At 39.4% G+C, this 25,430-nt stretch overlaps 6 protein-coding genes across 14 annotated transcripts; 3 read left to right on the forward strand and 3 right to left on the reverse strand.

Moving 5' to 3' along the window:
- The first annotated feature begins 1,951 nt into the window (after window positions 1–1,951).
- Window positions 1,952–9,462, forward strand: LOC128893736 (protein shifted-like). Of its 3 annotated transcripts, XR_008461399.1 has the most exons (11): window positions 1,952–2,036; window positions 2,123–3,060; window positions 3,130–3,872; window positions 3,958–4,026; window positions 4,144–5,120; window positions 5,899–6,141; window positions 6,253–6,396; window positions 7,300–7,452; window positions 8,278–8,373; window positions 8,458–9,223; window positions 9,281–9,462. XR_008461399.1 is itself a non-coding variant. In XM_054154942.1 (10 exons), exons 5-10 carry the CDS (start codon window positions 4,967–4,969, stop codon window positions 8,682–8,684), a joined length of 1,017 nt encoding a protein of 338 aa, XP_054010917.1. In that variant the 5' UTR covers window positions 1,952–2,036; window positions 2,123–3,060; window positions 3,130–3,872; window positions 3,958–4,026; window positions 4,144–4,966; the 3' UTR covers window positions 8,685–9,462. The 3 variants fall into 3 exon arrangements, 2 of the variants coding, with proteins under 2 accessions (XP_054010917.1, XP_054010918.1); XM_054154942.1 differs by having other exon boundaries at window positions 8,458–9,462; XM_054154943.1 differs by having other exon boundaries at window positions 2,123–3,872; window positions 8,458–9,462.
- Window positions 7,008–9,610, reverse strand: LOC128893739 (5-demethoxyubiquinone hydroxylase, mitochondrial). Of its 3 annotated transcripts, XM_054154948.1 has the most exons (4): window positions 9,469–9,610; window positions 8,049–8,217; window positions 7,511–7,972; window positions 7,008–7,441 (listed from the first exon to the last, which is right to left on the reverse strand). In XM_054154948.1, the coding sequence occupies exons 2-3, from the start codon at window positions 8,203–8,205 to the stop codon at window positions 7,542–7,544; spliced, it is 588 nt and encodes a 195-aa protein (XP_054010923.1). In that variant the 5' UTR covers window positions 8,206–8,217; window positions 9,469–9,610; the 3' UTR covers window positions 7,008–7,441; window positions 7,511–7,541. The 3 variants fall into 3 exon arrangements, with proteins under 3 accessions (XP_054010923.1, XP_054010922.1, XP_054010924.1); XM_054154947.1 differs by lacking the exon at window positions 7,008–7,441 and having other exon boundaries at window positions 7,483–7,972; XM_054154949.1 differs by lacking the exon at window positions 7,008–7,441 and having other exon boundaries at window positions 7,483–7,972; window positions 9,473–9,492.
- Window positions 9,611–9,676: 66 nt separating this feature from the next.
- On the forward strand, window positions 9,677–20,119 carry LOC128893731 (DNA-binding protein P3A2). Of its 5 annotated transcripts, none has more exons than XM_054154932.1 (8): window positions 9,677–9,771; window positions 12,068–12,362; window positions 13,623–13,747; window positions 13,820–14,245; window positions 14,318–14,623; window positions 15,167–15,304; window positions 15,390–15,537; window positions 17,278–20,119. In XM_054154932.1, the coding sequence occupies exons 2-8, from the start codon at window positions 12,185–12,187 to the stop codon at window positions 17,607–17,609; spliced, it is 1,653 nt and encodes a 550-aa protein (XP_054010907.1). In that variant the 5' UTR covers window positions 9,677–9,771; window positions 12,068–12,184; the 3' UTR covers window positions 17,610–20,119. The 5 variants fall into 5 exon arrangements, with proteins under 5 accessions (XP_054010907.1, XP_054010906.1, XP_054010910.1 ...); XM_054154931.1 differs by lacking the exon at window positions 9,677–9,771 and adding an exon at window positions 10,132–10,274; XM_054154935.1 differs by lacking the exon at window positions 9,677–9,771 and adding an exon at window positions 10,132–10,274 and having other exon boundaries at window positions 14,318–14,521.
- Window positions 20,120–20,222: 103 nt separating this feature from the next.
- Window positions 20,223–21,515, reverse strand: LOC128893740 (cytochrome c oxidase subunit 5A, mitochondrial). Its single transcript, XM_054154950.1, has 2 exons — window positions 21,022–21,515; window positions 20,223–20,641 (listed from the first exon to the last, which is right to left on the reverse strand). The coding sequence occupies exons 1-2, from the start codon at window positions 21,227–21,229 to the stop codon at window positions 20,391–20,393; spliced, it is 459 nt and encodes a 152-aa protein (XP_054010925.1). The 5' UTR covers window positions 21,230–21,515; the 3' UTR covers window positions 20,223–20,390.
- Window positions 21,516–22,264: 749 nt separating this feature from the next.
- LOC128893737 (SPRY domain-containing SOCS box protein 3-like) lies at window positions 22,265–23,950 on the forward strand. Its single transcript, XM_054154944.1, has 6 exons — window positions 22,265–22,401; window positions 22,518–22,658; window positions 22,764–22,957; window positions 23,035–23,263; window positions 23,332–23,559; window positions 23,636–23,950. Exons 2-6 carry the CDS (start codon window positions 22,568–22,570, stop codon window positions 23,746–23,748), a joined length of 855 nt encoding a protein of 284 aa, XP_054010919.1. The 5' UTR covers window positions 22,265–22,401; window positions 22,518–22,567; the 3' UTR covers window positions 23,749–23,950.
- On the reverse strand, window positions 23,948–25,426 carry LOC128893735 (N-glycosylase/DNA lyase). The gene is made up of 3 exons (XM_054154941.1): window positions 25,115–25,426; window positions 24,614–24,919; window positions 23,948–24,557 (listed from the first exon to the last, which is right to left on the reverse strand). The coding sequence occupies exons 1-3, from the start codon at window positions 25,216–25,218 to the stop codon at window positions 23,948–23,950; spliced, it is 1,020 nt and encodes a 339-aa protein (XP_054010916.1). The 5' UTR covers window positions 25,219–25,426.
- Between the last annotated feature and the right edge of the window lie 4 nt (window positions 25,427–25,430).

The following is a 25,430-nucleotide window of genomic DNA, read 5'->3' on the forward strand; positions in this document are numbered from 1 at the left end:
TAATTTGAATAACGTCCATTCCCTTATCGGCTAATCCCTCCCCCTCCCGCCAGCCTCTCCACCTTCTTCGCTCCCGCTATTTTTCGCTCACCCTTGCGACGCGCGAACAGCGACCGGAAGTGAAGACAAAAAGGATGAAAGGGGAAGGCGAACAGACGACGCAGAAATGTATATACCCAAGATCTGACCGCCGCGCCGTCAGCTAAGTACATGCACCGACGTTAACGCCTTGCTCGAGGAGTCGCGTGTCTGTGTCGAGCCCGATGTAGAACTGTGTGCGTGCGTCTATGTCTCGAGGAAGAGGAGGTAAGGTCGACGGCGTATGATGGCGAAGAATCGTGTATACATATAGGACTTGCACACGTCGATCGTACACACGTACATTGCAAGGTAAGAATTACAACGTAGCTACCGCGACACAATCACGTAGGAATGCGAAACATGCGGGACACGATTTTTGACTAACCTAATATGCGACGTAGCAATCCGAGCGTACGACGTGAAGGAAAGGAGAAGTGTGATTAAAAATTATAGGATGATTAAGTGAATTCTTGATTTTTCTATTACAGAAAATAGGAAGAAGGGTTAGAAGAACAATTGGTGGTTAGATAAGCACGCATCCTCTTTGCGCATACAAGTAGCGGCGAGCAATCAAAACAACAATGGCGACGATCCTTCGATGTTTACGATTGTCTCGCGCGGAGAAAACAAAGTTTTTTTTGAACAAATCATTGTCATCGTACGAGATAAAAATTGACCGGAATGCAAATGTATTCGAATAGAAATAGTGATAGAACTCTGGGGTTTGAATGCGATTCAGTGGGTTGATTAGAAATGTTTTTTTTTTGCAGCGCTGGATTCCACGATATCGAAGGTAAATTCGAGGCGAGCAAAAAGGACCATTCCGATCGTCGATACGGGATCCCGGTAAGAAAGCTGGACGGCGTCGAAAAACAATTTTGTGGGTACAAAGTTATTCGTTGCAATTAAGCGGCACAACCAATCGCCGACCCGATTCCATTCCGCGGCCACGATTACGGTTCAAACGGGCCGGCAGGATCGACATTTTAAAAGCGTCGGGACGGTACGTGATTTTGCGTAATGCTCGCCATAATACGGGTCCTCGTGGCTCGTAGCGAATCCAATTAGGTTTGCGACGGTCGGGCAAAAACAATCGATCGGGAATAAAACCGGCACAGGCCGCTCTCGGGAGACGGCCCTCGAGGACTCGCTTCCCTGTTCGTGAGCCGCGTATAATACACTATCTCGGATCAATTGTATGTTGTATCGAAGAGATGCCTTATCCCTTAGCGGTAGGCCCTCTACACCGTCGCCACGATTCCGTCACGTCAGGTCCGAATAGGCGGCGAATATACGCGTTTCTATTCATCATTGTAAAACATTTTATTCTATGATGTACCTTTGTAATTTCATTTAACACCAAACCTACCGACGTTTCGTTTGTATCTATATTTATCAAAGCAATTACATATAACGGCGGTAGGTTTATATTAGGTGGACTGGAAAGTAATGTCGTTTTTGCAATTTTAAATACTTGTTTAAAGTACTCATCAGCTCGTTGATTTTTATCGATCTGGCATTGAAAATTTGAACACTAGACGGCAAAAGACTGTTGATAACGAGGGCGATTATGTAATTGATTAAAAATAGAAATATATTAAAAATTTGTTTGAATTTAATGTAGAAGAAACGTTATTACTTTCCAGTCTACCTAGTAATATAATTTCCTAATATAATTTCTTGCAGTAGACATACTGTAAACAAATTCACTCCTATAATTACATTATTCTTCTGTTACATTTATTTAACGCGTTTCAAGAAACATGTGACCTATTCCATTTCTTGTTAATTTGTAGATGTTACCTTCGTTGTTAAATTTCTGGATGGGCCATTGGAGTGACGTTTGGTCCGTTTTGGAAGCGAGTACCGTACCGATTCGACGCTACCGATACCAGTCCATAAATCAATTTATTACTCCAAACTCTACAAAGGCAAACATTTGACGACTCTTCCAGGTAGTTAACGTTACCTTCTATGCATATCTTGACTTAAATGAGGGATTAAAATTACATATATAGGGATGCGTTACTTAATTTTTTAGATTTTTCGACGAAGAATCCCCGTTGTAAGAAAAAAGGAAAGGTGAACGATACCGATTCTGTATTGAAATCGTCAAAGCACCACAGCATTGACTTTTGGACCGTAATGGGACACCCTATGTATACCTCACGGGAGTCGTATGTACCATCGGTTATCCACACCTGTTTGTAGAAAGTCCCCGACGATCCATACTTCTGGAAAGATCAATCGCTTCGCATCGAGTCGCTGGTCTACGCGAGGCGCGAAAAATGTTTGCGGCGCGACCGACGCGAGCGGCAGAGTGTAAAATCGTGCATGTCCCGTATACGCAGCGGCACCTAACAGGGCAGTATTTGTAACAGATTGGGAAACGCAGTAAGAAGGGTCCGCCAGCGGAACACCTGTGGCTGAATAATCGACGTCGATAAAATTAAATTTGAATCTCCATAGGTGCTCCGAATCGATTGCGAGTCGCGAGCATTTTTCAATCGGCGGAATAGAGTAATAATAGCTTGGAGCGCGGGATCGTTTCTTCGTTCTAAATTACAGTGGAGGAAGAATGAGGAAAAGAGAGGGAGCAGCAGAAAAACCGAAGAGCCCGTAAGAGATAACAATGGGCCATTTGTTGGATGGGCCCATCCCTCGACACGCTGGCCACAATGGACACTATTATCAACTATTCATTGAGAGCTCCGTTAAACCTGTTGCTCGATGGAAACAGAACAGCCCCCGTAATCCCTTGGGAGTCCCAACGGTGTGACCTTTAAAAATAAAGATATCGCCTGCGAGCATTCACGACTCGGCGTGCAGTGAAATCCTCGATTTAGCGGACTGATTGGCAGCAGGGTCTGTTCGTTAAGCTCCGATATCTGTGAAATAGTGTCTATGCGAGATCTAAAGTCTGTTAACGTCCTATGTCTATCTACGATGTTCCAGTTTTGTAATGTATTATTAGAAGAGGTTGGTTTACTTTTGCACCGGCATATAAAAAAAAAAAGCGTCGATAATTAAAAAATTGGATATTTGTAGAAAGGGGAAGCGCGATAGCCCTGCGCCCTTCACTTCTCCGTCTAGGTGCGCTACTGCTCTCAGTCATGTAGGTCCGCGAACGTGTGTACTTCGTTTGTCCGAGTCGACTGAACTTCCACACGCCTTCTTCCGAGTAGCCGAACTACTTAAGACGAGTCTGGGACACCGATAAGTCAATGACAGAGCTCGATGTCAAGCCCCCGAGCAAAGTCCAAACTGCAACCGTGTATTCTCCTTGCCGAATGCAAAGACAGACTGCGGAGTCTCGAACGTCAGTGGGGAGAGGGGAAGGCGACGAAGTGATGGTGGAGGAGTAGCCGGAGGAGAAGGAGAAGGGTAGGGGGAGGGGAATAGAAGACGAAGTACGAAAGAGAATGAAAGAAGAAACAAGGAGGAGGACCCCGGGCCCAAAGACGTTTAAAAACTGGTTCCTTCCACCGATCTTTCTTTTCACCTTATTTGCTAATCCGAATTCTGATTTCCATATATCCGCGTATACGATATTCGAAGTCCCGAAGGTAGATCGGTATCGGCCGCGCCGTCCTGTAAAATATGTCGACGGGGCCCGTCTCCGATATGCCAGAAGATAAATCTGCCAGATGTTTATCAAGAACGAAGCGTGTCTTTAATAAAATCATCCGCGGGTAACTCGCGAATGTACCGAAGAATTTCGAGACACGGGGAATCGGTGACACACCAAGAGGAGGAAGTGCTATTCCATCGCACCCCCTCGTTCGCTACAAGTATTCACTTTTAACCATTGATATCTTTTTTACCTCTCGTTTCTTTTTTCCTTAGCTTTTCCAACCCCTTTCGTTAAATTTCTAGGTGTGCCACTGCGAGGAATTATCCCACGGGCGATTACATCCGGATCGATTTCACTTCGCCAACACAGAGGTGATTAACGGCTTGATATAGTTGGATGAGTATAGTTTGGAAGAGGAAGACTAAATTGTATTAATCTTTCCTATTAAGACTATCAACTTTTTTTGTTAAGAAAACCTTCTTTTGCAGGATGTAAAAGTGAAAGTCACTAAAAGGGCGATCGATCGTCACTCGTGGGAGAGTAGGACGGAAGGAGATATCGACACTCGGAATCGTTGTGCACGCACCCTTATCCCCAGAACGTATCGGGACCCCTTAAGAAGATAGAGATCTCGTTCGCGGTCTCACGGGCAAGAACACGGGCTGCTGGATGCTGGTGCAGCAGCAGCAGCAAGCAGCAGGCCTTTTCTCATTGAGTCTGGCAGTCAGTCAGTCAGTTTGCCGCAGCGACGCGGCCCGTACGCACGTGTGTATGCGCGTCTTGTTGACCGTACGTCGCGCGACCCCGTGGGGCTGGCTGCATTATCGACGGAGCGTGGACTGTACGCGACCACGAGTGAGCGGAGCATCGGCAATTGGTCGTCGGTCAACCGGTCGTTGGTTCGATCGCGAGTTGATCCCCACTGAACCATCGGCGGCCGCATCTCGGGTCTCTCTGCCCGGTTGTGTCAGCTCGTTAGATTGCGTGCGTGAGAACGTGCCCGTTCGTCTCGAGCTTCTCGCCGTGAAATCCCGAATTTCACGCGTCGAATCGCGGCGTGTTCCTCGATCTCCTCTCTTCTGCACGTCCGCTCTCGTACGCTCACAGCAACGAAAGAGGAGGCACCAACACAGAGAGACACACGCACACGCGTATACGTCGGGCCGACAAGCCGCAAGCAGGATTTCGCGCGCGCGAGCGTGAGAGGGAGAGAGAGTGAGAGAGAGAGAGAGAGAGAGAGAGAGAGATTTACGTAGGCCACAAGGGGGACTAGTCATAAACCGTGCAACACCTGGCGGCACGTCGTTAATTATGCAGTGGGCCGCAGCCGCCCTGGCCTCGGCGGCGATCGCTCTGCTCCTGGACACGGCGGCCGCGAGGCATCACCATCGCTCCGGCAATGGGCACAAACCGACCGGTGACATCTCCCTCTGGATCGACCAGCAACAGATTAAAATGTTCAGCGGTGAGTCGTCTTTCCGCGCAATCGAGATATGAGACAAACTTTATACGATTAATTCAGCGAAACCGAAACACCCTGGACGATTGTACGAACCAACTTTTATTCATTTAGTGGAAAACTCGATACGTTAGCCACCACGCGTAACATATTCGTGACACGACGAGAGACCACTGTCACGGCCATGTGTGACAGATGATTCTCCGTCTTATAAAAAAAATGAACTACTATAGTCCAATGTATTTCACATTGCGCAGAATATTCGATTGACGTTTTAAATTCATTTCACTTTATATAAACTAAAAACCATTGAAATTACTATAAGTCTAGTCATTCTACCCGAGTGAGAATAACGAACGCGTTGACCTCGTGTCATAATTCAGCCTCCAATGTTTGAGCAAAACAAACAACGAATAGAAAGCTACTGTATCCTTTATGGCGCGGTTTTTTAATCTAATAAAGTGTCGATGACAGGATTAGTGCACGGTGTGCTTACCTTGCATCGGCACCGGGTAATGTTTCGCGAAACGTCCGTTCGCCACATTCTCTCGCGGTGTTATTCTTTTTAAAGAATCGCAGAGATTCGTACGAATTATTTATTTTTACGTGTTCTCTACTGGTTACGTGACCTACTGTAGCGATTAAAAATATATAATCTGTATTTTAACAGACATGTGGCCTCTCGACGTATCGAAGGACTATAAAAATTTGTAAAAGTAATCGACTTTGTTATTCGTTTAAAAAGACTTGCGTAAATGAATATCAATGTTTTGATTACATTTAGGAGTCGAAATGGAAATATTCGCGATTACCGAAGGCAGGGTGTTGTCTTATCTGCTGGATCCCGAATTCGAGAGCAAACTGCCGATCATCCCGAGTGAGGTCACATACGTAAATTTTACATGGAAATCAGGCGTCAAGAAGTACTACTATAATTTTTATCGACTGAAATCGTTCGACGAGTCGATCCTTAAAACTCCGTCTATCACGATCAAAACGCAAGGAAGAGTGCCCAAGAGACCGAAAGGTAAAGGAACATTAAATCTCTGTCGTTGTCGATTTTTATTGCTATTTTTGTTACAGTTGCGTTTATATTGTTTTACACTGTGTAATAAACGTGCGATTAATTCTGTCGCAGAATTCAGCGTCTTATTGCCCTGTTCTGGTAACAACTCCGGTATAGCGCAATTGGGCATCGGTCTGATGATCGAGACACGCAAGGGGAAACCTTTAAACGGGACACCCCTTCGTCTTAACCTGAGAAAAGAATGCACCGTGCGCGGTGAGTGCGTTAATCGCGCCCACGATCACCATCTCTCCACTCACACATACAGTTCTGTATCAGCAGTAATTCATCGCCTAATTTGCTGCATGTCACGAGTGGAAACGATCGAAATCTATATTCATTCATGTCCTCCTCCAGCTTATCTACCTCTTTCCTTTAATAATTTTATTTTTCATAAAAGAAAAGACCACGAGTCGGATAAATGTACAACAACGTAGCGTAGATAAATTTCGATCGTCTCCTCGTTTAGTCCACGCATAGAGTACGCCTTTGTGCGCTTGATTTTTAAGCACGATATTTTTTAAACGCATTCAGATACGGTCGTCCATACGCGCATGCTTTTACTTCGCGGATCGTAATTGACTAATTCACTTTTTCGATCGAATGAATGCACGGCTGTTCTCCACCTTTGAGATATCCCGAAATATACGTCGATAAAGGAATCTTAAGTGACCGAAGCGTTTCTTAAACGACAGTCGGCGTATGCAATTTACGCTTATCTACTTGAATTCGAGTGGGCGTAGCGGTAAATAATCATTTAATGCCTCTGGTGTTCCCTGACGATAAACCGGCGCTGTCGCGGAACGTAGATGAAAATCAATGAAGCATAGATTGCCATAGGCAAAATTTAATTAGAATAATAAATTACATAAACATTAAATACAATATTATTACATATTCTTTAATGCGGTAAAAAGATAAGAATTTTTCACCTGCCCGCGTATTGCAAATGCTATGCACGTGATCTATGCTTGGTAGGAGTATGCATGAACTCTATGTACTGTTATTACAATGTATCTAAAGTTACACTTATTATCACTATTTGAGTCGTCTGAAAAGTAATTATTACGTTTAGTTTAGAGCGAGACTGTTTTTTTACACGTAACGTTTATATTGCAGAGCCGAATCCTGGACCTTGTCCAGATGGATATTTAGGACCACCAAAATGCAAAAAAGCTCTGTGTTATCCAAATTGTATGAACGGTGGCAATTGTACAGCCCCTGGTATCTGTTCCTGTCCACCGGGATTTCAAGGGCCGTACTGCGAAGGAGGTACTTTTAAATCATAATGAAACATAGAAGCTAAGATAATTCGTTACATATTACGTACGGATATTACAATACTGAACTCTGACAATAAATTATATAACTTTCGATATCGATATGGCGGTTTTGCAACCATATTTAATGACGTTCGTTAAAGCTTGGTAGAACGGAGCTTGCTCCGCGCCATGATCGATTCCTGTGTCGTGATGTTCTTGCTCTTCGTCGCGGAATTTTTTTATCGTTTCGAGTATTTCTTCGTCTATCTTTACATCGCTCTCCATTAAAGTACGTAATTGGTCGTTGTAATGCTCCGTAATCACTGTCTCTACGGCCACGGTGCAAGCCATGGCTGCTTTTTCTCCCATAAGCGCTGTTCCAGCGCCAAGTACGAAGCCAGCGACATTCCAAATAGGCGTCAAAACGGTGGGTCTTACGCGATACTTTCGAATCAATTCCTCAAACTTCGCACGATGTTTTTTCTCTTGATCCCACATGTGCTGAATGGTTGGACCAACGGAAGTCCTACCTGTCTTATATACCCATCAAACTTAGATCCATTTCTGGAAGACTGTATCCTAATATCTTTATGGTCTAATTTATACCTAAAACGGCCATTTGTCCAGCATATATTCTATCAGCTCCTAACTCTCCAGCGTGATCTACCCTTATAATCGGATCTAATAGCTTCCCTGACTTAGTCGCTCTCGAAGCTGCTGATGTGCAGGCGTGTCGCGCTCCGAGCTGTTTTACGCACAGCATAATTTCTATAAACTTGAAAGATAAATATGAGATGTTGTTTTTTTTTTTTTTATTAAAATTAATAAATTTTAGGGATTTGCGCAGAGAAATGTTTAAATGGTGGCAAATGTGTACAGAAAGATACCTGTGAATGTCCAAAAGGTTACTTTGGACTACGCTGTGAATTCTGTAAGTTTTAGAAATCTACCCATACAATTTCAAACGCAAATATCGTTAATCTCTAACAAATTGTCTTTCTCTTTTGACTTTTAGCAAAATGTGTAATACCCTGTTTGAATGGGGGAAAGTGCAAAGGCAACAATGTATGCAGATGCCCTGCTGGTTTCAAGGGTGATCATTGCGAAATTGGTAGACGATCGCCGCAACGTTCGGCTTGCACGAGAGTATGCAGGAACGGAACTTGTCAACCCGATAATACGTGTCTTTGCGAGCCTGGTTGGTTTGGAAAATTGTGCAACAAAAATAAGCCATGGGCTTGAAAGTAGGAGGATATTTTTCACTGTGGTATTCGGACTATAATCAATTGGATTAATGCGATAAAAGTTCTTATCTCCATTTAGAAGCTCGAGACTTTTCTGCAGACCTCGCAATTAATTTAAAAAATTCCAGTTCAGTGACTGAAATATTATTCCCATGAAGAGAAGCATTTTAAAATCCAATTGGTTAGTACCACTCGAAACTAACGTGTATAGTTAGTAATTTACCCTACCCCAGATGTGATATGTAAAGCTGCTTTACAACATTTTATACTATTAAATATTATTTTTAATAATATACTTTTATATTGTTAGATTTATTGTAATGATTGTAAAAAAAAATAAAATGTATTTTCTCCCTTAAAATTATAGTACTAAAAATACAGTGGCGCATTGTGACTTTGTGGAACTCAAGGTAAAGATGGAAGATGAAGGCATCATCTTTATGTTCGATCTCGTTTTATTATGGCAAAAAAAAAAAAACAAAAAAAAAACACAAGTTACAAAAGAGAAATATGTAGCCTGGAGTAATTGAAAATCCAGTAAGTAGTCTAATTACTTGGACTTTGAGTTTCTTGAACTAAGAAGTTGTGTATTAGTTTTTAGAACTTTGCGTATAAGATAATGAGCCTGTATTGCAATTTGATGCAACGATTACGACGTCATTGCCGATCACTTTTGTGTTTATTAGGAAAAAGTGTCAAATTTTTGTAAGATTTCATAAAACAGAGGAATATGATAAAAGGAACGACACTAAATGATACGGATCAATGAAATATTCGCATACCTACGTGAACGTTACTCCAAAATGAAATGTCAAAACAACGTGCGAAGCGCGGAACGGTCTCCGACGAGATTTCAGGTTTCGAGTAGAGGTTATGCTGAAACTCAGCACATCGTTCCAGGAACGACTGTGTGGAGCTAGGTGTCACGTGTTTCAGGGCCCAATAAGAGCGTAGATCGGGTAGACGCCATGACGCGTACCCTAGCCGCGGCGGCCAATCACGTTATTCCAGACCTGTATACATGTATATGGTGTTCGTGTTTCCGTGGTCGCTGGTGGATTTTCGCAGATTCTCACGGGAAATCGGTGAGTGGTGAAAAAATATCCGCGCGTTATTAGCGGGTAAGCGCGCGTTGAGGGCCCGGGCGATGCGCGGGCGTCACTTGGTCGCGAAATAAGGGCAATTTCGCATCGTCTGCTTGGAGTGCACCGCGCAGGCTCGCTCAAAATGGCCGCCTCGCTGCCGCGTTTGTTGTGGTGGAGATGGAGGGCTGCGTAGCCGATCGATACGTAGGTCGCTGGCGAAACTGGCGATGGTGTCTATGGCGGCTGTTGTGCGTGTTGCGGCGTGGCGCGACGTACACGCGATTTACGCCCGGTGAGAATCGAACGTGGTCGCGTGGCTAGCAGCCACAGACGGTGGTCAGTGGTGTGCGGTTCAGCGGGTGGTTTTGACACGGGTGGCGACGATGACCGCGAGACGCGAGCGTAGGGCGTGGTGAGAGAGTCGTAGCCGACGGCGGCCTCCCCGCAGACGCGAAACCCTGAGCCCTCCCTGATCGGGGTGACCACTCAGAGGGACACACAAGGTGCGTACGCAACTCGCGATTTTCACTGGGCCTGCTCCATGGCTCAACGCGCGGTACCAACGCGGTCATGAGCTTCCGCGGCTTCGGAGGTGGTCTCTTTTGCGTGTGCCCTGCGCATTTTCATTGCCCCCCCAAACGTGTCGCCGAATAAACGCGCCGTGTGCGCGGCTTGGCGCATCCTCTCTCCGTGTCGTGTATCGTCGCGCTTTGCCCAAGCCACTTTTACCAGGCTTCTTAACGGTCACCGTATCCTCGTTGTTCCTCATCTACTTGTCTGTCAGATTCTCGTCCTTCGGGGCCACGAGTGCACCTAACCGGCATGCCTAACGCGACCGAACCGGGCCGTCGTCTCCCTTTCGCGGTTCGCGTGTATCGCTCGTCTATCCTTAGACGATCGCGACCACGACGACGGCGACGGCGATGTTAACGTTATCATCAACCGGATACCCTCTAGTGAAAACGTTCTTCCCCTTCTCCAACTGCGACGCTTTATTCAAGGATATTATAAAATTCCAACTACAACGACTCTATCAATAGTTGCTTTATCAAGGTAACGCTATGAAATTGACGGGAAGTTGGAACTTAACGACAGAACTTCCTTCAGGAATCTGATAATATTTCATTTTTTTTATGCCTTCCTTTAAATACTTCCTTTAATACCCTTTACTTTCTTCGATACATACGAATCTATTTTATCATAAATTTAATCATGTATAGAAAGAACGCTTGTTTAAAAGTATTATTTAAATTGTTCATCTGGTTGTATCATTCTATTGAAAACTCGCACTGAACGTGGTTACGAGTGGTGTACCAACCTTAAAGAATAATGCTAAAAACGAAAGCACAGTTGATATCGGAAATAACGATATAAGGCGTAAAACGAGATTATTCGAGCTAACAGAGTTTGAAATGCCGAAAATAATTATATGTAGTTTCAAACTCTTCCGATTAACAGGTTTTATTTGTCGTATTGTAAAGGCCGTTTGTTATCTGACAACGTGGCGTAGCCTGTAGAATTTATGTTTCCATTTGCGCGGGAATTCGAATCCCGTCGAACGATTCTATAAGTCACGTTCCTTTTTAAATTAAATTTTAAGATCTCACGCAAGCTCGAATATTTATTTCTAATTACGTTACACATGTTATTGTAGTAACTGTTCCATGTGATGATGATTACCGTGAAAACGAGCCCAAAATGTCTTTGTTCCCTTTACATGTCAACGAATGCTAACCTTTGTAAAACAGTTTTTTTTTAGCTGTTTTTCTGAGGTTTAATCATTCGAATCTGACTTCCAATAACATTTATGTTGTATTTTTTCCGTGCTTTTGGTCGTGGTAAATTTTTTCCCCTTCTTTGTTTTCACGCACGAGGACGCGCGTGACTCTTCCGACCATAAGCGCGGGAAACGCTTCGTTCCAGAATCCCGTTGTTTTCTGATTCTAGAATCCACTATCGTGTGCGTTTTATCGTTACACTGGATTCGTTTTGTCTTTTCCACTTCTTTTGCTATCTTTATTGGCCAATATGTTACATTGCCATACTTTTCCTGTGTTAGTTACATATGGCCTTCAGTGTTCGGTCATTGTAATAATTATGCAGGATTTGTATAAATTCAATTAAAAAAGTCATACAATTAATGTCAAATCTTTTGTACATTAATTGTATTATTGTAAGTATCTATATAATCATGAATGCTATGGAAATTGAGAGGGCATTTATGATTTACATATATATTTCTAAAAGAGCGTTAATTATTTTGTAAGCCATTAACAATCTTTATCCTTTGGTACAGACAGAGGTGATGTAGAAGAAAAACTTAGGAAATCAAGTCGGGGTATAAAGACGGACATCTGCTTTGACGGGGCATTGCAATACAAGGAAGGACAACACGGGTGACAAAGAGGAGAAAATGGTATCTCTGCCTAGCGCGGAGTCTGGCACGATGGACAGAATCTCAGACGACGACGATGACGAGCCAAGTAGCGGGTCCGAAACGTACGAGGAGGGCGACCTCTTATCGGCTGCTATGGATGATGACGTGACGGCCCAACTCGCCGCTGCAGGTTGGCAAATCAAACACGCTAATGGTGATTTCCATTTTTTTGCTTTTTCACCTTTTGAGTTGCTCACGTTCTAATCAATTTCATTTGCGAGTATAATGTAACATACAGGGTGCACCAATGATGTTGAATGATCGATTCATTGCAAAAGGGAGAAGTTAGAAGAAGGACTTGTAATTTATGTCTATAAAGTAATCAGTAAAGTTGTATAAAAGTTTACATTTAATGTTGGTCTATCTATAATATTAGCAGAAGTAATGTTGGTCTATCTATAATATTAGCACATAGAATCAAAGTTACCTATACAGTCGCTAGAAAGAGGTAGAAAATGGCTATACAGTCATCCATACAAGTCCCTGCCAATGATTTGGTAATTACTAACTATCTCAAAAAATAAAAAAGAGGAATTGTTCGATTTTAATGTTGTTAACACTTTTAATTATTTATGTGCTATAATTAGCTGCAAACAGATATATTTGTTACCTTTTGGTTACTTACATCATTGACAGAGCAGCATGAATTTATTGGTTTTCTTTTTTTTATCATTCTAATTTTATTCTTTATTAATGTAGAATACAATCACCATACAAGTCAAATTGACATACATGCTGCCATTGAATGCATTTTACATTGTTTGTGTGCTGTATTATTATTTGCTTATGTTTTTATTATTTTCTTTTATATGGAAACACTGTTTTATATTTGCAATTTTGTATGTGATTTATAGTTGTGTCATTATGTTTAATATTATCCATGTATCATTCTTTCTTGTCTCTCTTTTTTTTTAATTCATTAGCTTTGTAATACTACATCAAGTTCATATTCTTAATTTGCATTTATGTTTTTGTTCAGCAAATTTATTTTGCCATGTCCAGTATCTAAATGTCCTAAACAAAAGTAGAGTGTAGACGTTTATTTTCATCTTGTCTAAGGAATCTAAGAGTATATAATATATAGGTTTTTTAATTGAAATATAAATGAGTTACTTAATGAAACTTTTGTACTACTGTATTGTCGATTACATATATTATATACTCTTAGGTATAAAGCACGTTTCATATCACTATTGCTTTCGCATCTTTTATGTTTTGAATGTACTAAACATATGTGTGAGATATGTCAGTCAAATATATGTGAATGTAAATTTAAACGAATCATCTTTACATTAAATATCGCAACTTTTGAATCGGTATGTTCTAGTATATTTCGTGATATATTCTACTGACATCTCATTTGGTGTGGGATCGTAAAATAAGAAAATATATAGTTAATAATACGCTTATTTAGGCCCTGTTGGCGTAGCCGCAGCCGCCGCTATTGTTTCGGCAAAAAAGAGGAAACGACCTCATAGTTTTGAAACAAATCCCAGTATCCGAAAGAGACAACAAAACAGACTCCTAAGAAAACTCAGAGTAAGTTTGCATTCTTCAATTCTTATATACATATTACATTCTAATATGTTACTAATACAAGTATTATTTCAGCAAACCATAGATGAGTTTGCAACGCGAGTTGGACAACAAGCAGTAGTATTAGTAGCTACACCCGGAAAGCCAAACAGTAGTTATAAAGTATTCGGAGCGAAGCCGTTAGAAGATGTAGTAAAAAATTTAAGAAATGTTATTATGGAAGAACTTGAAAGTGCACTCGCGCAACAAGCCCCGCCGCCAGTACAAGATGATCCATCTTTATATGAATTACCACCTCTCATAATAGATGGCATACCGACACCCGTGGAAAAAATGACACAAGCTCAACTCAGAGCGTTTATCCCGTTAATGCTAAAGTATTCCACAGGTAGAGGTAAACCCGGTTGGGGTAGGGATAGTACACGGCCGCCATGGTGGCCGAAAGAACTACCATGGGCAAATGTTCGTATGGATGCAAGGTCCGAGGACGAAAAACAAAAGGTTTGTAAATTCGTACAATTTCAAGCGAATGCTTCTTCTACTTTATTTAATTCTTTTCGTGAAATCTTCCAGATTTCTTGGACGCACGCGTTAAGGCAAATTGTAATAAACTGTTATAAATTTCACGGGAGAGAAGATCTTCTACCTGCATTCAGTGAAGATGATGATAAGTCGAACGTGCTGATACAACAGTCCACTCCTCATTCCTCGTCACACCAATCGCATTCATCCGGTCAAGGACAAGGTGGACAGTCGCAGCAACAGCAACAACAGACGGTGGGAGTCGTTCGCCTGAGCAGCGCGGATTCATCTAAGGGAAACTCTTCGCCAGCACAAATCATTGCCGCGTCTCCTACAGCTCTTGCCACTGCCACTCAGGTGGGAGTGGATAGAGTGTACAAAAAAAAGAGAAAAGAAACAGAATTGAATGAAACAACATGACCGAAAAAAATTGTACAATGACTTAGTAGTTCTCGTTACGTAGACTCACGTATATATCTTTACCGCGCGCAATAAGGTCATGGCGTTTTTTTAAATTCTTACGTAGAAAAGAATTAGAGTTTGGAACGTATTCATTTGAACATAACTTGCGTTTATGTTCGTGTGTTTGGTTTCCCTTATTTGAGTTTGATCCGTCTTTATTTCTGTAATTGTCGTGCAGGGTGGTTCTAGAAAATGAGGAATCTTCGAGTAAACAGGAGCTACGGCTGGTTCCAGTTTCTAGAGTCACCCTGTACAGCATACGCAATTATGTATCATGTAATGCATTTAATAGTTCATTCGTGAAAACATTTCATTTAATTATGTCTCGCGCGGTTGTCATTTTTTTTCTTCTCGTTTTTACCACACGCAGATTGTTAAACATTTTGAGGAAAACATTGACGAAGATCGCAATTAATAATCCGTTTTTTTACGTTACAGATGACCCAGTATCCAACGGCAGTTTTGCAAACGATAACGAATCCTGACGGTACTGTTTCCATCATCCAAGTGGATCCTAGTAACCCGATAATCACGTTACCAGATGGTACAACGGCCCAAGTCCAGGGCGTTGCTACCGTAAGTCGTTATTGTATTAAATATTGTTCTAATAATTAACAACGACCTCGGTAAATATTTGAGACTGAATATTTTTGATGCGTAGATTCATACGAGTCAAGGGGAAGTTCAAGCCCTCGCTGAAGTTGCAGGTAGCGCAGAAGGTACTAGCGTTGCTGTCGACCTGAACAGTGTTACAGAAGCGACATTAGGCCAAGACGGTCAAATCATTCTCACAGGAGAAGACGGACACGGTAAAACAGTTTTCTATAGGCTCTGCACCGTCGCCGGCCAGGAGCTACTTGAGCAGTGAATTCATTTTTACTGGCCCAGGATCCTTTGTTGTTTTGCATGCTGTCTGCTACGCTCCATTCAAGAAACTACCTACTGTTCTACTACTTTGTACAACGAAAGTAGAATGTCGACTTAGTTAATCTTTTTTTGGTACTGTACATACGGCAATTTCACTCGAGGAGCTATGCACAGCTTTATTTTAATTTTATCTTTAAGAATCCATGATTTAGCACAGTGTAAAGACCATCGGAGTGAGCGTTCAGACCGTACGATGATGTTATTGATTTATTATTTTTTTTTTTATAAATTACGTTGAATCGTCGCGTAAAAAGAAGAAAGGTTTATTGATTGCAAACTGCTCTCGATATTGTGTCGTTTTGTATGTATTTGTATATGTTAGACTATTCTTTTTCTGAGATGATGCTACACAATTTTTTTATACCAACCCTTAATAGAAAGATGTCAATTATGAAAAAAAAATATATATATAAACGAATTAATATATGTATATGCATGTACATAATATTTTTAAACATTGAAGTTAATTTAAATATGATACATTTATATATCGGAATGTTGCATGCATAGTTCGTACTCGTTCGAGTAAAATGATCAGATGTCGTAACATTCTGGAGTGTATGAATCGTGACATAACGGTACAATTGATCAACTTCACATGGATTCTTAAGATTTTTATTTAACGAGAAATAAACGAAGGTACTTGACGATCACAAAAAAGAACCTATCCCCGTTCTACAATCACCACTTACCATTATTACCGAAGATTGGTTTATTTACTTGAATTAAACAAAGAGAAATAAAACTGCTGTACATAGAGTATTTTTTGTTGATGTTTTATTATTTTATAGTTGTTGTACTCGGCAGCTTTTGTTTAAGCTACTCGCGATTGGTGTTTCGAATTTGTTCAAACGTTAAACGTATTCAATTTCAAATCTATACTTGCAAGACTTTTCTATACGCTCGTAAATTTCGTCTCACAGAATGGCTTAAACATCTGTTGCTTATTATTAATGCCTTATGTTTCTGAAGTATAGATGTGAATTATGTTTGCGTATTCATGATACTACGTTAAAAGGGCGTGCCAGAAAAAAAAATATATTTTCGATTACGTAATCGAAACAAAATTACGTTAGTACATCATGCATAAAAAATATGTTCACAGACCTTGAGTACATGTAATACTCGCCGAACTAAATCAATCCTCGATCATAGTTAGATGAAAGCTCAACATTGTTAGGGTTGGAGTGATTTGGTTTAGCAAATATTGTATGTGTCCAAAGTCTGCAAACATTTCTTTTAATACCCTATATGTATCACTTTTCTTTAGCACGTCCTATTAATATAGAATTCTATTTATTTTCCATCGGTTTTATGTAATAGAGGATTTCGTCTCGTAAACGTATACTTAAATGTTAGAGAATCTCTATAGTCTACATTAAATCTTTAACTGTATCGTAAACTGGTAGGATTGCTAGGACGAGTTCAGGTAATACGGCGATACTTAAATAAAAAATTGTAACATCAATAACTAAACACACACACACATGCATACATACACACACGATAGTTGCGTGTGCTTTTCACGTTGCTGAGTTTTATTTTCTAATTTTCCCAGTTTGTCATACAAAACAATGCCTGGTCAAGGGGCAGAACACAGGACTGTTGCTTCTCTGTTTCAGGATATCCTGTATCGGTGTCAGGGGTTATAACAGTACCAGTGTCTGCTAGTATGTATCAGACTATGGTTGCCAATATTCAAAGTGACGGTACAATGCAAGTAGTCACGCCTATGGTTCAAGTCCCAAAAGTCGAGCCAGGAAACGGAGAAACTAGCATCGAGGCCGTCACTATACAAGGGCATCCAATGACAATGATAAACGCAGCAGGTGAACATCAAGTTCTACAAGTGATATCGTTGAAGGATGCTAATGCCCTTACGAAGGCCATGCAGGCTGAAGTTGTAAAAGACGAGGACAGTCAACAACAACAAACCGTCTCTAGTCCAGAATAAAGCGTTTTACATAGTTATTATAAAAAGAAAACAAAGAAACAGGAAAAGGAGAAAGCTTTTATGTTGACACCAAAAATGCGACGGGTGCACATTTAGTGGTGTTCAAAAAGAGAAAACGAGTGAGAGTATTAGAAACGATACGTGTTATTAATATTAAGGCAAAACGATTGTGTCTTTTTCTGAATCATCGTGTAGTGTGTCCTTCTGTTAAGAACAGCAAAACGGGATATAGTGAATATGCGTTTGAGAGTGAAAATGATCGAATGTTTGACACATCGGGACTTCTTGGATGTAATCATATTTGTATTCATGATTCATTGCAGGCACTTAGAGTAATTCACTTGTAATTCGATTTCTCGAAGATAGTACTAATTTTTAGGAAGTACTACTTGCGTTCGAATCGTCTGAATCTGTGGAGATATATCATCGATTCATTTAGAGCGACGCAATATCCGCGGGAACTGGGAATTACACCATTTTTTCGATCCAGCGATCACGGATGCAAAATATTTTCGTCTAGTCCTCGATGTCGAATCCGTACAAGCGATCGATATACCAAAGAATTTAAGATTCGTGTTGAACTATTTTACGACTGGAACGGATAGGAAGTGTATAATTTAACTATGTCAAATTAATCCTTTCAGTGGAATTTTAACGCAGCGTACTCGATAGCCAGAGTTGGGCAATAATCGTCTAATTCTCTACCACGATCAACGATTGACGGTTGCTTTAACGATTTATTTCTCCGATGTTGCATTATCGATTAATTAATCTGATAATTAATTATTCGATAAGAATAACGTACAATCGGAGAAATTTGTCGATAACCTAATCGTCGATCGCGTCCGATTAAATTTTTCCCAACGATTCTTGATACCTGTAAACGATGTAATTTATTCACGAGTAGTTAACAGAAGGATATTTTTTAGAATGACGAAAAAGATAATCATCTCGATATTCAGAAATATTTAATACAGGAGATGGGGTTGCATGTAAAGTACTTCGTTAGCGAAGATTAATCGAAATTCCGCGGTATCAAGATTCCGATTTAAACGTAACATTCGAATTTATGAAATTTGGCTATCAAATTAGACGAACAGAACATGTAGCCTATTTTTATGATGTATTGAGGTATGAAAATTAATCGTTTCTTTTTTTTTTTCTGGCGGTAGAGACATATTAACAGTACATATTAATATACACTAATGGTCGATAGTAGCGGTAAATGGAAAAAAAAAATTAAGCATTTCTGACGGGTACAAATAGGCTATAAGATATAATTTTTTGGAAAATAAGAAGTATGGATTTGAAGTCTCAATGCACACCCACGTAACATGATTAATTTTATTATATTAATACTACGTTGTTGTATTAGAGAATTACTTCGATCGATGCTATAAAGAACACTATATAATTCTCGGAAATGGGTACTAGGGGTCCTTTCCTTTCCATTCTGTTTTATCTCGACAATACACAGAATGCGAAAACTCGGAATCATGTATTGTTCTTTATGTTCATTTGCAGATAAAATCGAAAATGTATTTATTTTTGTTATTGACGAAGAAAACAAAAAATTGTCGAAACATTTCCATGCATTTAAATGTCAACTCACTTTTATACTGTATCTAAAGTTAGGGAAAGTGTTATGTTTTCTGTGCAATCTTGTTTCAATGTTGCGGTGTCAAATTTTGCCAAGGATGCGTGATCGATGTTTAAGAATGACATTTGATTTTCTCTAATGATTTTACTTGTATTTTTTATATCTTCTAGTATTTTTACGTACTAAAATGTGTCCAGAGATGAGGAAAATTCTCGTCGAAATAAAATATTGAATTAACCGATGAAAGATAAACTTTCGATCCTCCGATTTGTTCAATAAAATTACGATTTGAATTATAAAATGTGTTTGTCACGAATAATTTTAATAACGAGTTTGCGATACTTGCATGATTTAAAGTTTATTGGTATGCGTGTCTTTATCGTGAATGAAGTTCCTGTGAGTCGTAACATTGAAACAACAAACTGCCCGCGACACCGAGTACGAACGATACCAAAAAAAGTTTTTATAACATTAATAGAAGAAAGTAGATAAATTTAATGATTATCAGTAGAACAAATCATAAAGATTAGATATTAATTGTTATATTGTTTTTTAAAAAACTGTGGCCATTGCATACAAAATGTAATATATTGATACTCCCATGTAAGACCGTGTTATATTTTTTTTGTTCTCTGTAACAAAGCACACAGAACATAAAATTAAGTTAAATGTCGTTTGGAAAAGAATATGTAATACCATTTTAGATAATTATAGATGTACGCGTACATGACTCTCTCGCTGTGTATTTTACGGTGTAAGTTGTACATACGTCGTCGTTGTGTCACCTTTCCGCTTTGGTTACTTTTGATGTAAAAAGGACAAAAATGGTAAATTGAAAAATATTAAAAAGTTTAGAAGCAACGCGAAGAACCAATGGAAGTTGCAATTAAAATATAATACATACATATCAGTTCGTTTTTGTTCATTCCAATAATAATGTAAGCATTGCATAAATGCTAATTATGTTTAGAAATTATTTTTAATTGTCAGTGCTTTGTACATAAAAATGTAAATTGTGTAGGTTGGTAGCGATCATTTATTTTAATCAGTATTTGATAACAGGTATGTACAAAGAAAGTTCTTTCCTATTAGATTTGAAGATCCAATGCTTTCTTTTAGAAAATCTAACAAAAAGTATTTCTATACATTAATACTATATTTGTAGTTTGTATGCCTATAGTTTACATATCATCAATTGATTCAAGTGCAAGTTCTGGCTTATCATAACCAAGCTCTTCCGGTGTATTGACCCCCAGTTCTTCTAAAGTAGGTTTGATTTCTTGAAGAATGTAAGGATAGATCTCCTTTAGTTTAGGACCACATTTGTCCCTAACAACTTCCAAGAATCTCACTGCAAGAGCGTAATCATTTAATCGCCTACAGGCCCTTATTGCTGCACAAATGATTATTGGATCTGGTATATGTTCCATACCTGCAAAGAATAAAAAATGACAACCATTTAATACGATAGATTATTTCAGGAAAACGTAATAACACAGGTAAGTAAGTAGGTAGGTAGGTAGGTAGGTAGAGAAGAGATTGACCACTGGAATCCTCCAAAAATATAATCAATTAATATATATATTTAACATATATGAAACTACCATTCCTCCATAATTCATAATAGAACTCTGGCGAAACGACAGAGTATTTTTCCAAAGGAATACTTTACACAATCCTTTATTAAAAATAAATCGAATTCTCGAATTTAAATGGCCCAAGAGAGACTGCATTTAGTAAGTATCAAACGTCACAGCTAACATGGGTTAATTTAAATAAAAGACGACTGAGGGTAATTACAAGATTACTAACCAGCTAACGTGTTCATAACTTGACGTGCTTCCCAGTGATCGATCTCTGGACGATTAAAATAGTCCTTGTATTTTTGGTTGAACTCTTCTTCGGATTCCTCGGGGCCATCGTGCGAAGCGCGAACATTCTGAGCCCCGATAGCTGTGCTACGGGGTACTACAGAATTTTTCACGATGGAATGTACACGTCTTCCCATAAAACGCAACATTTTGTGAGAAACTTTACTGGGAACTCGGCAAATACAAAAATCGAACAGTACTCGTCTATTGCGTAAACTGGCAGAAGACGGAAATCGGCTCGATGTCGAGGTTCACACTTCTGCCAATACAAAGCAACAAGATGCACATATCCGATGCATTCGTAGCCGCGTGTTTTAAATATTCTCAGCTAAAATGTTATTAAATTTGAAAGGAGATAGAAATAGGAACTTGGACCTTGCAAATTTTCCTGCATTTGGTTTGGAAGATCTGTTGGAACAAACTATTTGGGAAAGATTGCGTTTTGGTGATATTATGCTTTAAATATGGCCACCCATTCTACTCCGTGGTCTACTTTCCACAGGCACTCTTTACTCTTTTATCTGATAGCTAATTGAGACCAATTAAAGATAGTACTGTTCTTTCAATGCGTAATTATTTATGTCAAGAAAATATTCCGAATATATGAGAATATATAATAATTGTATATTTATTTAGTGAGTCTACAGTGGCGTCATCGGTGGGAAAACGTCCAAGTTTGTAGAGTAAGTAGTTCCTATTGCGAAAGCTAGATGACGCCACAAAGTTATTACATACCGGCATTATAGTTTTAGATTAGTGACGACTTCAAGTGGAGAAAAAGCGAATTAATTTTAGGAGTTTGGTCAGCGCCTCTATCGGGAAAACGCTCAAGTTTGTCCTCGATTAGTTCCTTTATTTACTGATAGATGGCGCTATTTACAATATTATTTACCGCATTATGGTAATGTATCGACAAAAATCAAGTTAATGGCGCCATCTACCAGTAAAAAGAGGAACTAATCGAGGACAAACTTGGGCGTTTTCCCGATAGAGGCGCTGACCAAACTTCGAAAATTAGTTCCATTTTTCTACACTTGGAGTCGCCACTAATCTAAAACTATAATGTCGGTGTGTAATAACTTTGTGGCGTCATCTAGCGTCTGCATTAGAAATTAATTTCTTTACAAACTTGAGCGTTTTCCCACCGATGGCGCCACTATAGACTGACTAATACCACTAAACTATTTGTAAGTCGTATAGCTATATCGTTGTATGCTGTATAAATGCTTAGCACAGTGTTTTGTTTTTCCGTTACTTTCGTTCTATCTCCTCTCAGAGTTTAACAAGTATTCCTTTCGTATTCGATAACTCGTTTGAAATTGTACGTACCTATAAACCTTACGATTCAGTCGTAATATTCTACGTCACTTCATATTTCATTAATTCTTTCAACTTTAAAATCTACCTTGCTTAACTATCTACCTTAATACCACCTAGCTTCATACCACGTTTCTCGAGAAGTCGTGAGAACATTTGAATCGAATATTATGAATGTCGAACACGATCTAAGACGATTTGTGCAGTACGAAAGCTTCTGTAACTGCAAGCCGCAAGACTGTCGTTGCGGTGAAAACGATGGTAAGAATTAAGAATTTTATTTATATTCTGTAACAGTCGTAGATTTTTATTTACTTTTACCAGACAACAGTTGTATCTTGTATCGCTTGTGTAATTAATTTCTAGCAACACATGAATGGACATGGGACGAAAAGTTGGCCACACATACTGTCGCCTTGTCAGGAAAAAATTTAGAAGTTATGTTTCACAGTGGGTATAGCAGTGGTACAGCTGGTGTGAGGGGCACTAAACCTTTAGAAAAAGGAAAGCTACATTACTGGGAACTTAAGATGCTTACCCCTGTTTATGGGACAGACATAGTTAGTATTAAATAAATTTATAACATCCAAGAACATGTAGGTGTGGAATACTAATACTTTTAAAAAAATACTTTTAGATGGTTGGAGTTGGAACAAGCAAAGTAGATCTGAATGGGAAAAGCGATACCTTTTGTTCCTTGCTTGGACTTGATAAGGAATCTTATGGTTTTTCTTATCAAGGATATGTACAACATGGCGATGAAAAACGAAAGTATGGTTGCTGCTTTGGGCAAGGCAGCTTAGTTGGTATATACTTGAATACATGGAGGGGCACTTTAGAGTTTTTCGTGAACAGGGAACCTCTTGGTAAATGAATTATAATATTCTTCATACTGATGCAATATAGTTTCTTTACCTGTGATTTTATATTTTAGGCATTGCTTTTACCGGACTACAAGATGTCATGTTGTATCCTATGGTATCTTCTACTGCCGCCCAGAGTATGATGAGACTAACTCATGCGTGTTCCATTCCAGTATCTTTGCAAACAGAATGTTTGGCTGTGTTAAAATCTCCGCAACGAGAATACTTAGCGACTATGTTTCCGGGACTACGGTATCTCTCGGGGAATATTATTGCAGATATATTGAAATCAAAATTAAGTAAGAAAATTTTCAAAATCGAACTTTTGTTAGAGAATTATAAATATTTTATCTACGATCATTACTTTAATTGCAGAAGATGAGGACAAAGAGAAGGACGATCTAAAGTCCCGAACGGACCATATGATACTTGACGATTATGACTATGCCCTAGTAGGTATTAGTAGGAGAAAGAGAAAGAGGATATAAATTACAACGACGTATATCTTCTTCTTCTTCTTACTTTTTTTTTCATACTTCTTACATTCGCAAAAGTTCTATATTTTATACGTTTTATATTATATTACTTAACTATTTTTTGTACACTTGTATTATATGTATATACTAAAAAGAGTTATATCATAAAAATATAAGTAACAAAGAAGCTTGCTAACATGCAAGACGAAACTTATGCTGTTTGTCGTTTTTTACAATTCATTGGTTCCAGCGATTCATCAACTGTACTAGTTTTACGTTTTTGTTCGAACATAATAGAAGCATCCTTATTATTGATCTTTGCACAAAACACTACAGCTTGTGCCCAGCCAGCAAGGGGGCCCCATAACTCGCGCAAATGACAGCTGATTTCCGTATGAATTCTCGGTGTAACCGTTCTATGTTGTCCTAAACGTGGTAAATAATTAGCCCTAGCGATTTGAAATATATGAGTATCTACAGGGATGGCTTCTAAATGGCCCAAAGACATTAAGCATATACAATCTGCAACTTTTGGTCCAATCCCTGGAAGAATAATCAACTGTTCCCTAGCTTTAGCATAAGACACATTCTTCTCTTTATGTAGATTCAAGAGCCACTGTTTTCCACCTAGTTCCAGTAAACTCTTTGCTGCCTTCACGATGTATCCTGCGCGATATCCAAATTTTTCTTCCTTTAATTTCGATTCCACAACGTCGCCTGTCAATGCCTCTATGGATGGAAAACTGTAATAATCTTTGTTTTCGATGGAGCAGATTTTTTCCCCAAATAACGAACACAATTTTTCTACCATTCCTGATATTCTACAAAGATTAAGTATTTAAATAATGTACATGTCCAAGTAGATCGTTCGACAAACCTTTGTATATTGTTATTTGAACTGCATATGAAAGAGAATGTATTTTCAACAACATCTTGGTTCAAGATTCTAACACCATTTGTCTTGCTTGAAAATTTCTTAAAGCACTGATCTGCTGCAGCCCATTCTTTGCAGAGATCTTCTAACGACACATCTAGCCTGAAATATCTAGACAGAAGCTCGTCGTAGTTTTCAGAGTCTACTAGTGGACCCTGTACAGTGTAAGACAAACGTGTTTTACTTTGCATGAGAGTCCAAACACATCCATTAAACACTCCTCTGTAACCATTGTTGTAGGGAAACCACCTGAAAGATATTTATTATCCTTCATTTGTAAGTTACAAATAAAGATTAGTTTTATCAAGATACTTGTCGAATGTATTCAGATGTCGATCTCAAATTACGCGGGAAAATTCACGAGTACGGAGATATCTGTCACTATGTAGCAATATTGGTTATGTTACGTCGACGAAGTAAACTTAACATTATTTAATAACTCACCTAAAACTCTGCCCTCCTTTTAAAGTGATTCCCAGGTCCAATTCCGTGGATGAGCACTCGATTTTTCCTTGCTTCGTTTTCACTTGATTTTCGTACATTTTCATGGTCGAGTGTACGAAAGCTCTCAGGTTATTTTCGCTAATTCTGCTTGAAGGATACCATCGAATCCTTAACAGTGAAAACTGACACCACAAAATGCTTAACGATTTACAAAGGATCAAGAATTATGATATCTTTATCGTTCTGTTGCATCGATAAATGATTCTAATGCGATAAACCGCGCTTTTGCAGAGGCTGGTTTGATGCAAGACACGCA

The sequence above is a fragment of the Hylaeus anthracinus genome, unplaced genomic scaffold (genome assembly GCF_026225885.1).
Source record: "Hylaeus anthracinus isolate JK02 unplaced genomic scaffold, UHH_iyHylAnth1.0_haploid 3, whole genome shotgun sequence".
In the NCBI taxonomy this organism is placed as follows: domain Eukaryota; kingdom Metazoa; phylum Arthropoda; class Insecta; order Hymenoptera; family Colletidae; genus Hylaeus; species Hylaeus anthracinus.

What these genes read in the sequence shown, in the direction of transcription:
- LOC128893740 (XM_054154950.1), bottom strand. Translation starts at nt 21,229, where the DNA reads ATGTTGCGTTTTATGGGAAGACGTGTACATTCCATCGTGAAAAATTCT. An exon ending in AGTTATGAACACGTTAGCTG is followed by an intron (nt 20,642 to 21,021) that starts GTTAGTAATCTT and finishes TATTCTTTGCAG; the next exon opens with GTATGGAACATATACCAGAT.
- LOC128893737 (XM_054154944.1), top strand. Translation starts at nt 22,568, where the DNA reads ATGAATGTCGAACACGATCTAAGACGATTTGTGCAGTACGAAAGCTTC. An exon ending in CTGTTTATGGGACAGACATA is followed by an intron (nt 22,958 to 23,034) that starts GTTAGTATTAAA and finishes AAATACTTTTAG; the next exon opens with ATGGTTGGAGTTGGAACAAG. An exon ending in TATATTGAAATCAAAATTAA is followed by an intron (nt 23,560 to 23,635) that starts GTAAGAAAATTT and finishes CTTTAATTGCAG; the next exon opens with AAGATGAGGACAAAGAGAAG.
- LOC128893735 (XM_054154941.1), bottom strand. Translation starts at nt 25,218, where the DNA reads ATGAAAATGTACGAAAATCAAGTGAAAACGAAGCAAGGAAAAATCGAG. An exon ending in AAAGGAGGGCAGAGTTTTAG is followed by an intron (nt 24,920 to 25,114) that starts GTGAGTTATTAA and finishes AATATCTTTCAG; the next exon opens with GTGGTTTCCCTACAACAATG. An exon ending in TCAAATAACAATATACAAAG is followed by an intron (nt 24,558 to 24,613) that starts GTTTGTCGAACG and finishes TAATCTTTGTAG; the next exon opens with AATATCAGGAATGGTAGAAA.
- LOC128893731 (XM_054154932.1), top strand. Translation starts at nt 12,185, where the DNA reads ATGGTATCTCTGCCTAGCGCGGAGTCTGGCACGATGGACAGAATCTCA. An exon ending in CTCTTGCCACTGCCACTCAG is followed by an intron (nt 14,624 to 15,166) that starts GTGGGAGTGGAT and finishes TTTACGTTACAG; the next exon opens with ATGACCCAGTATCCAACGGC. An exon ending in AAGTCCAGGGCGTTGCTACC is followed by an intron (nt 15,305 to 15,389) that starts GTAAGTCGTTAT and finishes TTTGATGCGTAG; the next exon opens with ATTCATACGAGTCAAGGGGA.
- LOC128893739 (XM_054154948.1), bottom strand. Translation starts at nt 8,205, where the DNA reads ATGCTGTGCGTAAAACAGCTCGGAGCGCGACACGCCTGCACATCAGCA. An exon ending in TGGACAAATGGCCGTTTTAG is followed by an intron (nt 7,973 to 8,048) that starts GTATAAATTAGA and finishes TATATAAGACAG; the next exon opens with GTAGGACTTCCGTTGGTCCA.
- LOC128893736 (XM_054154943.1), top strand. Translation starts at nt 4,967, where the DNA reads ATGCAGTGGGCCGCAGCCGCCCTGGCCTCGGCGGCGATCGCTCTGCTC. An exon ending in ACAGATTAAAATGTTCAGCG is followed by an intron (nt 5,121 to 5,898) that starts GTGAGTCGTCTT and finishes GATTACATTTAG; the next exon opens with GAGTCGAAATGGAAATATTC. An exon ending in AGTGCCCAAGAGACCGAAAG is followed by an intron (nt 6,142 to 6,252) that starts GTAAAGGAACAT and finishes ATTCTGTCGCAG; the next exon opens with AATTCAGCGTCTTATTGCCC.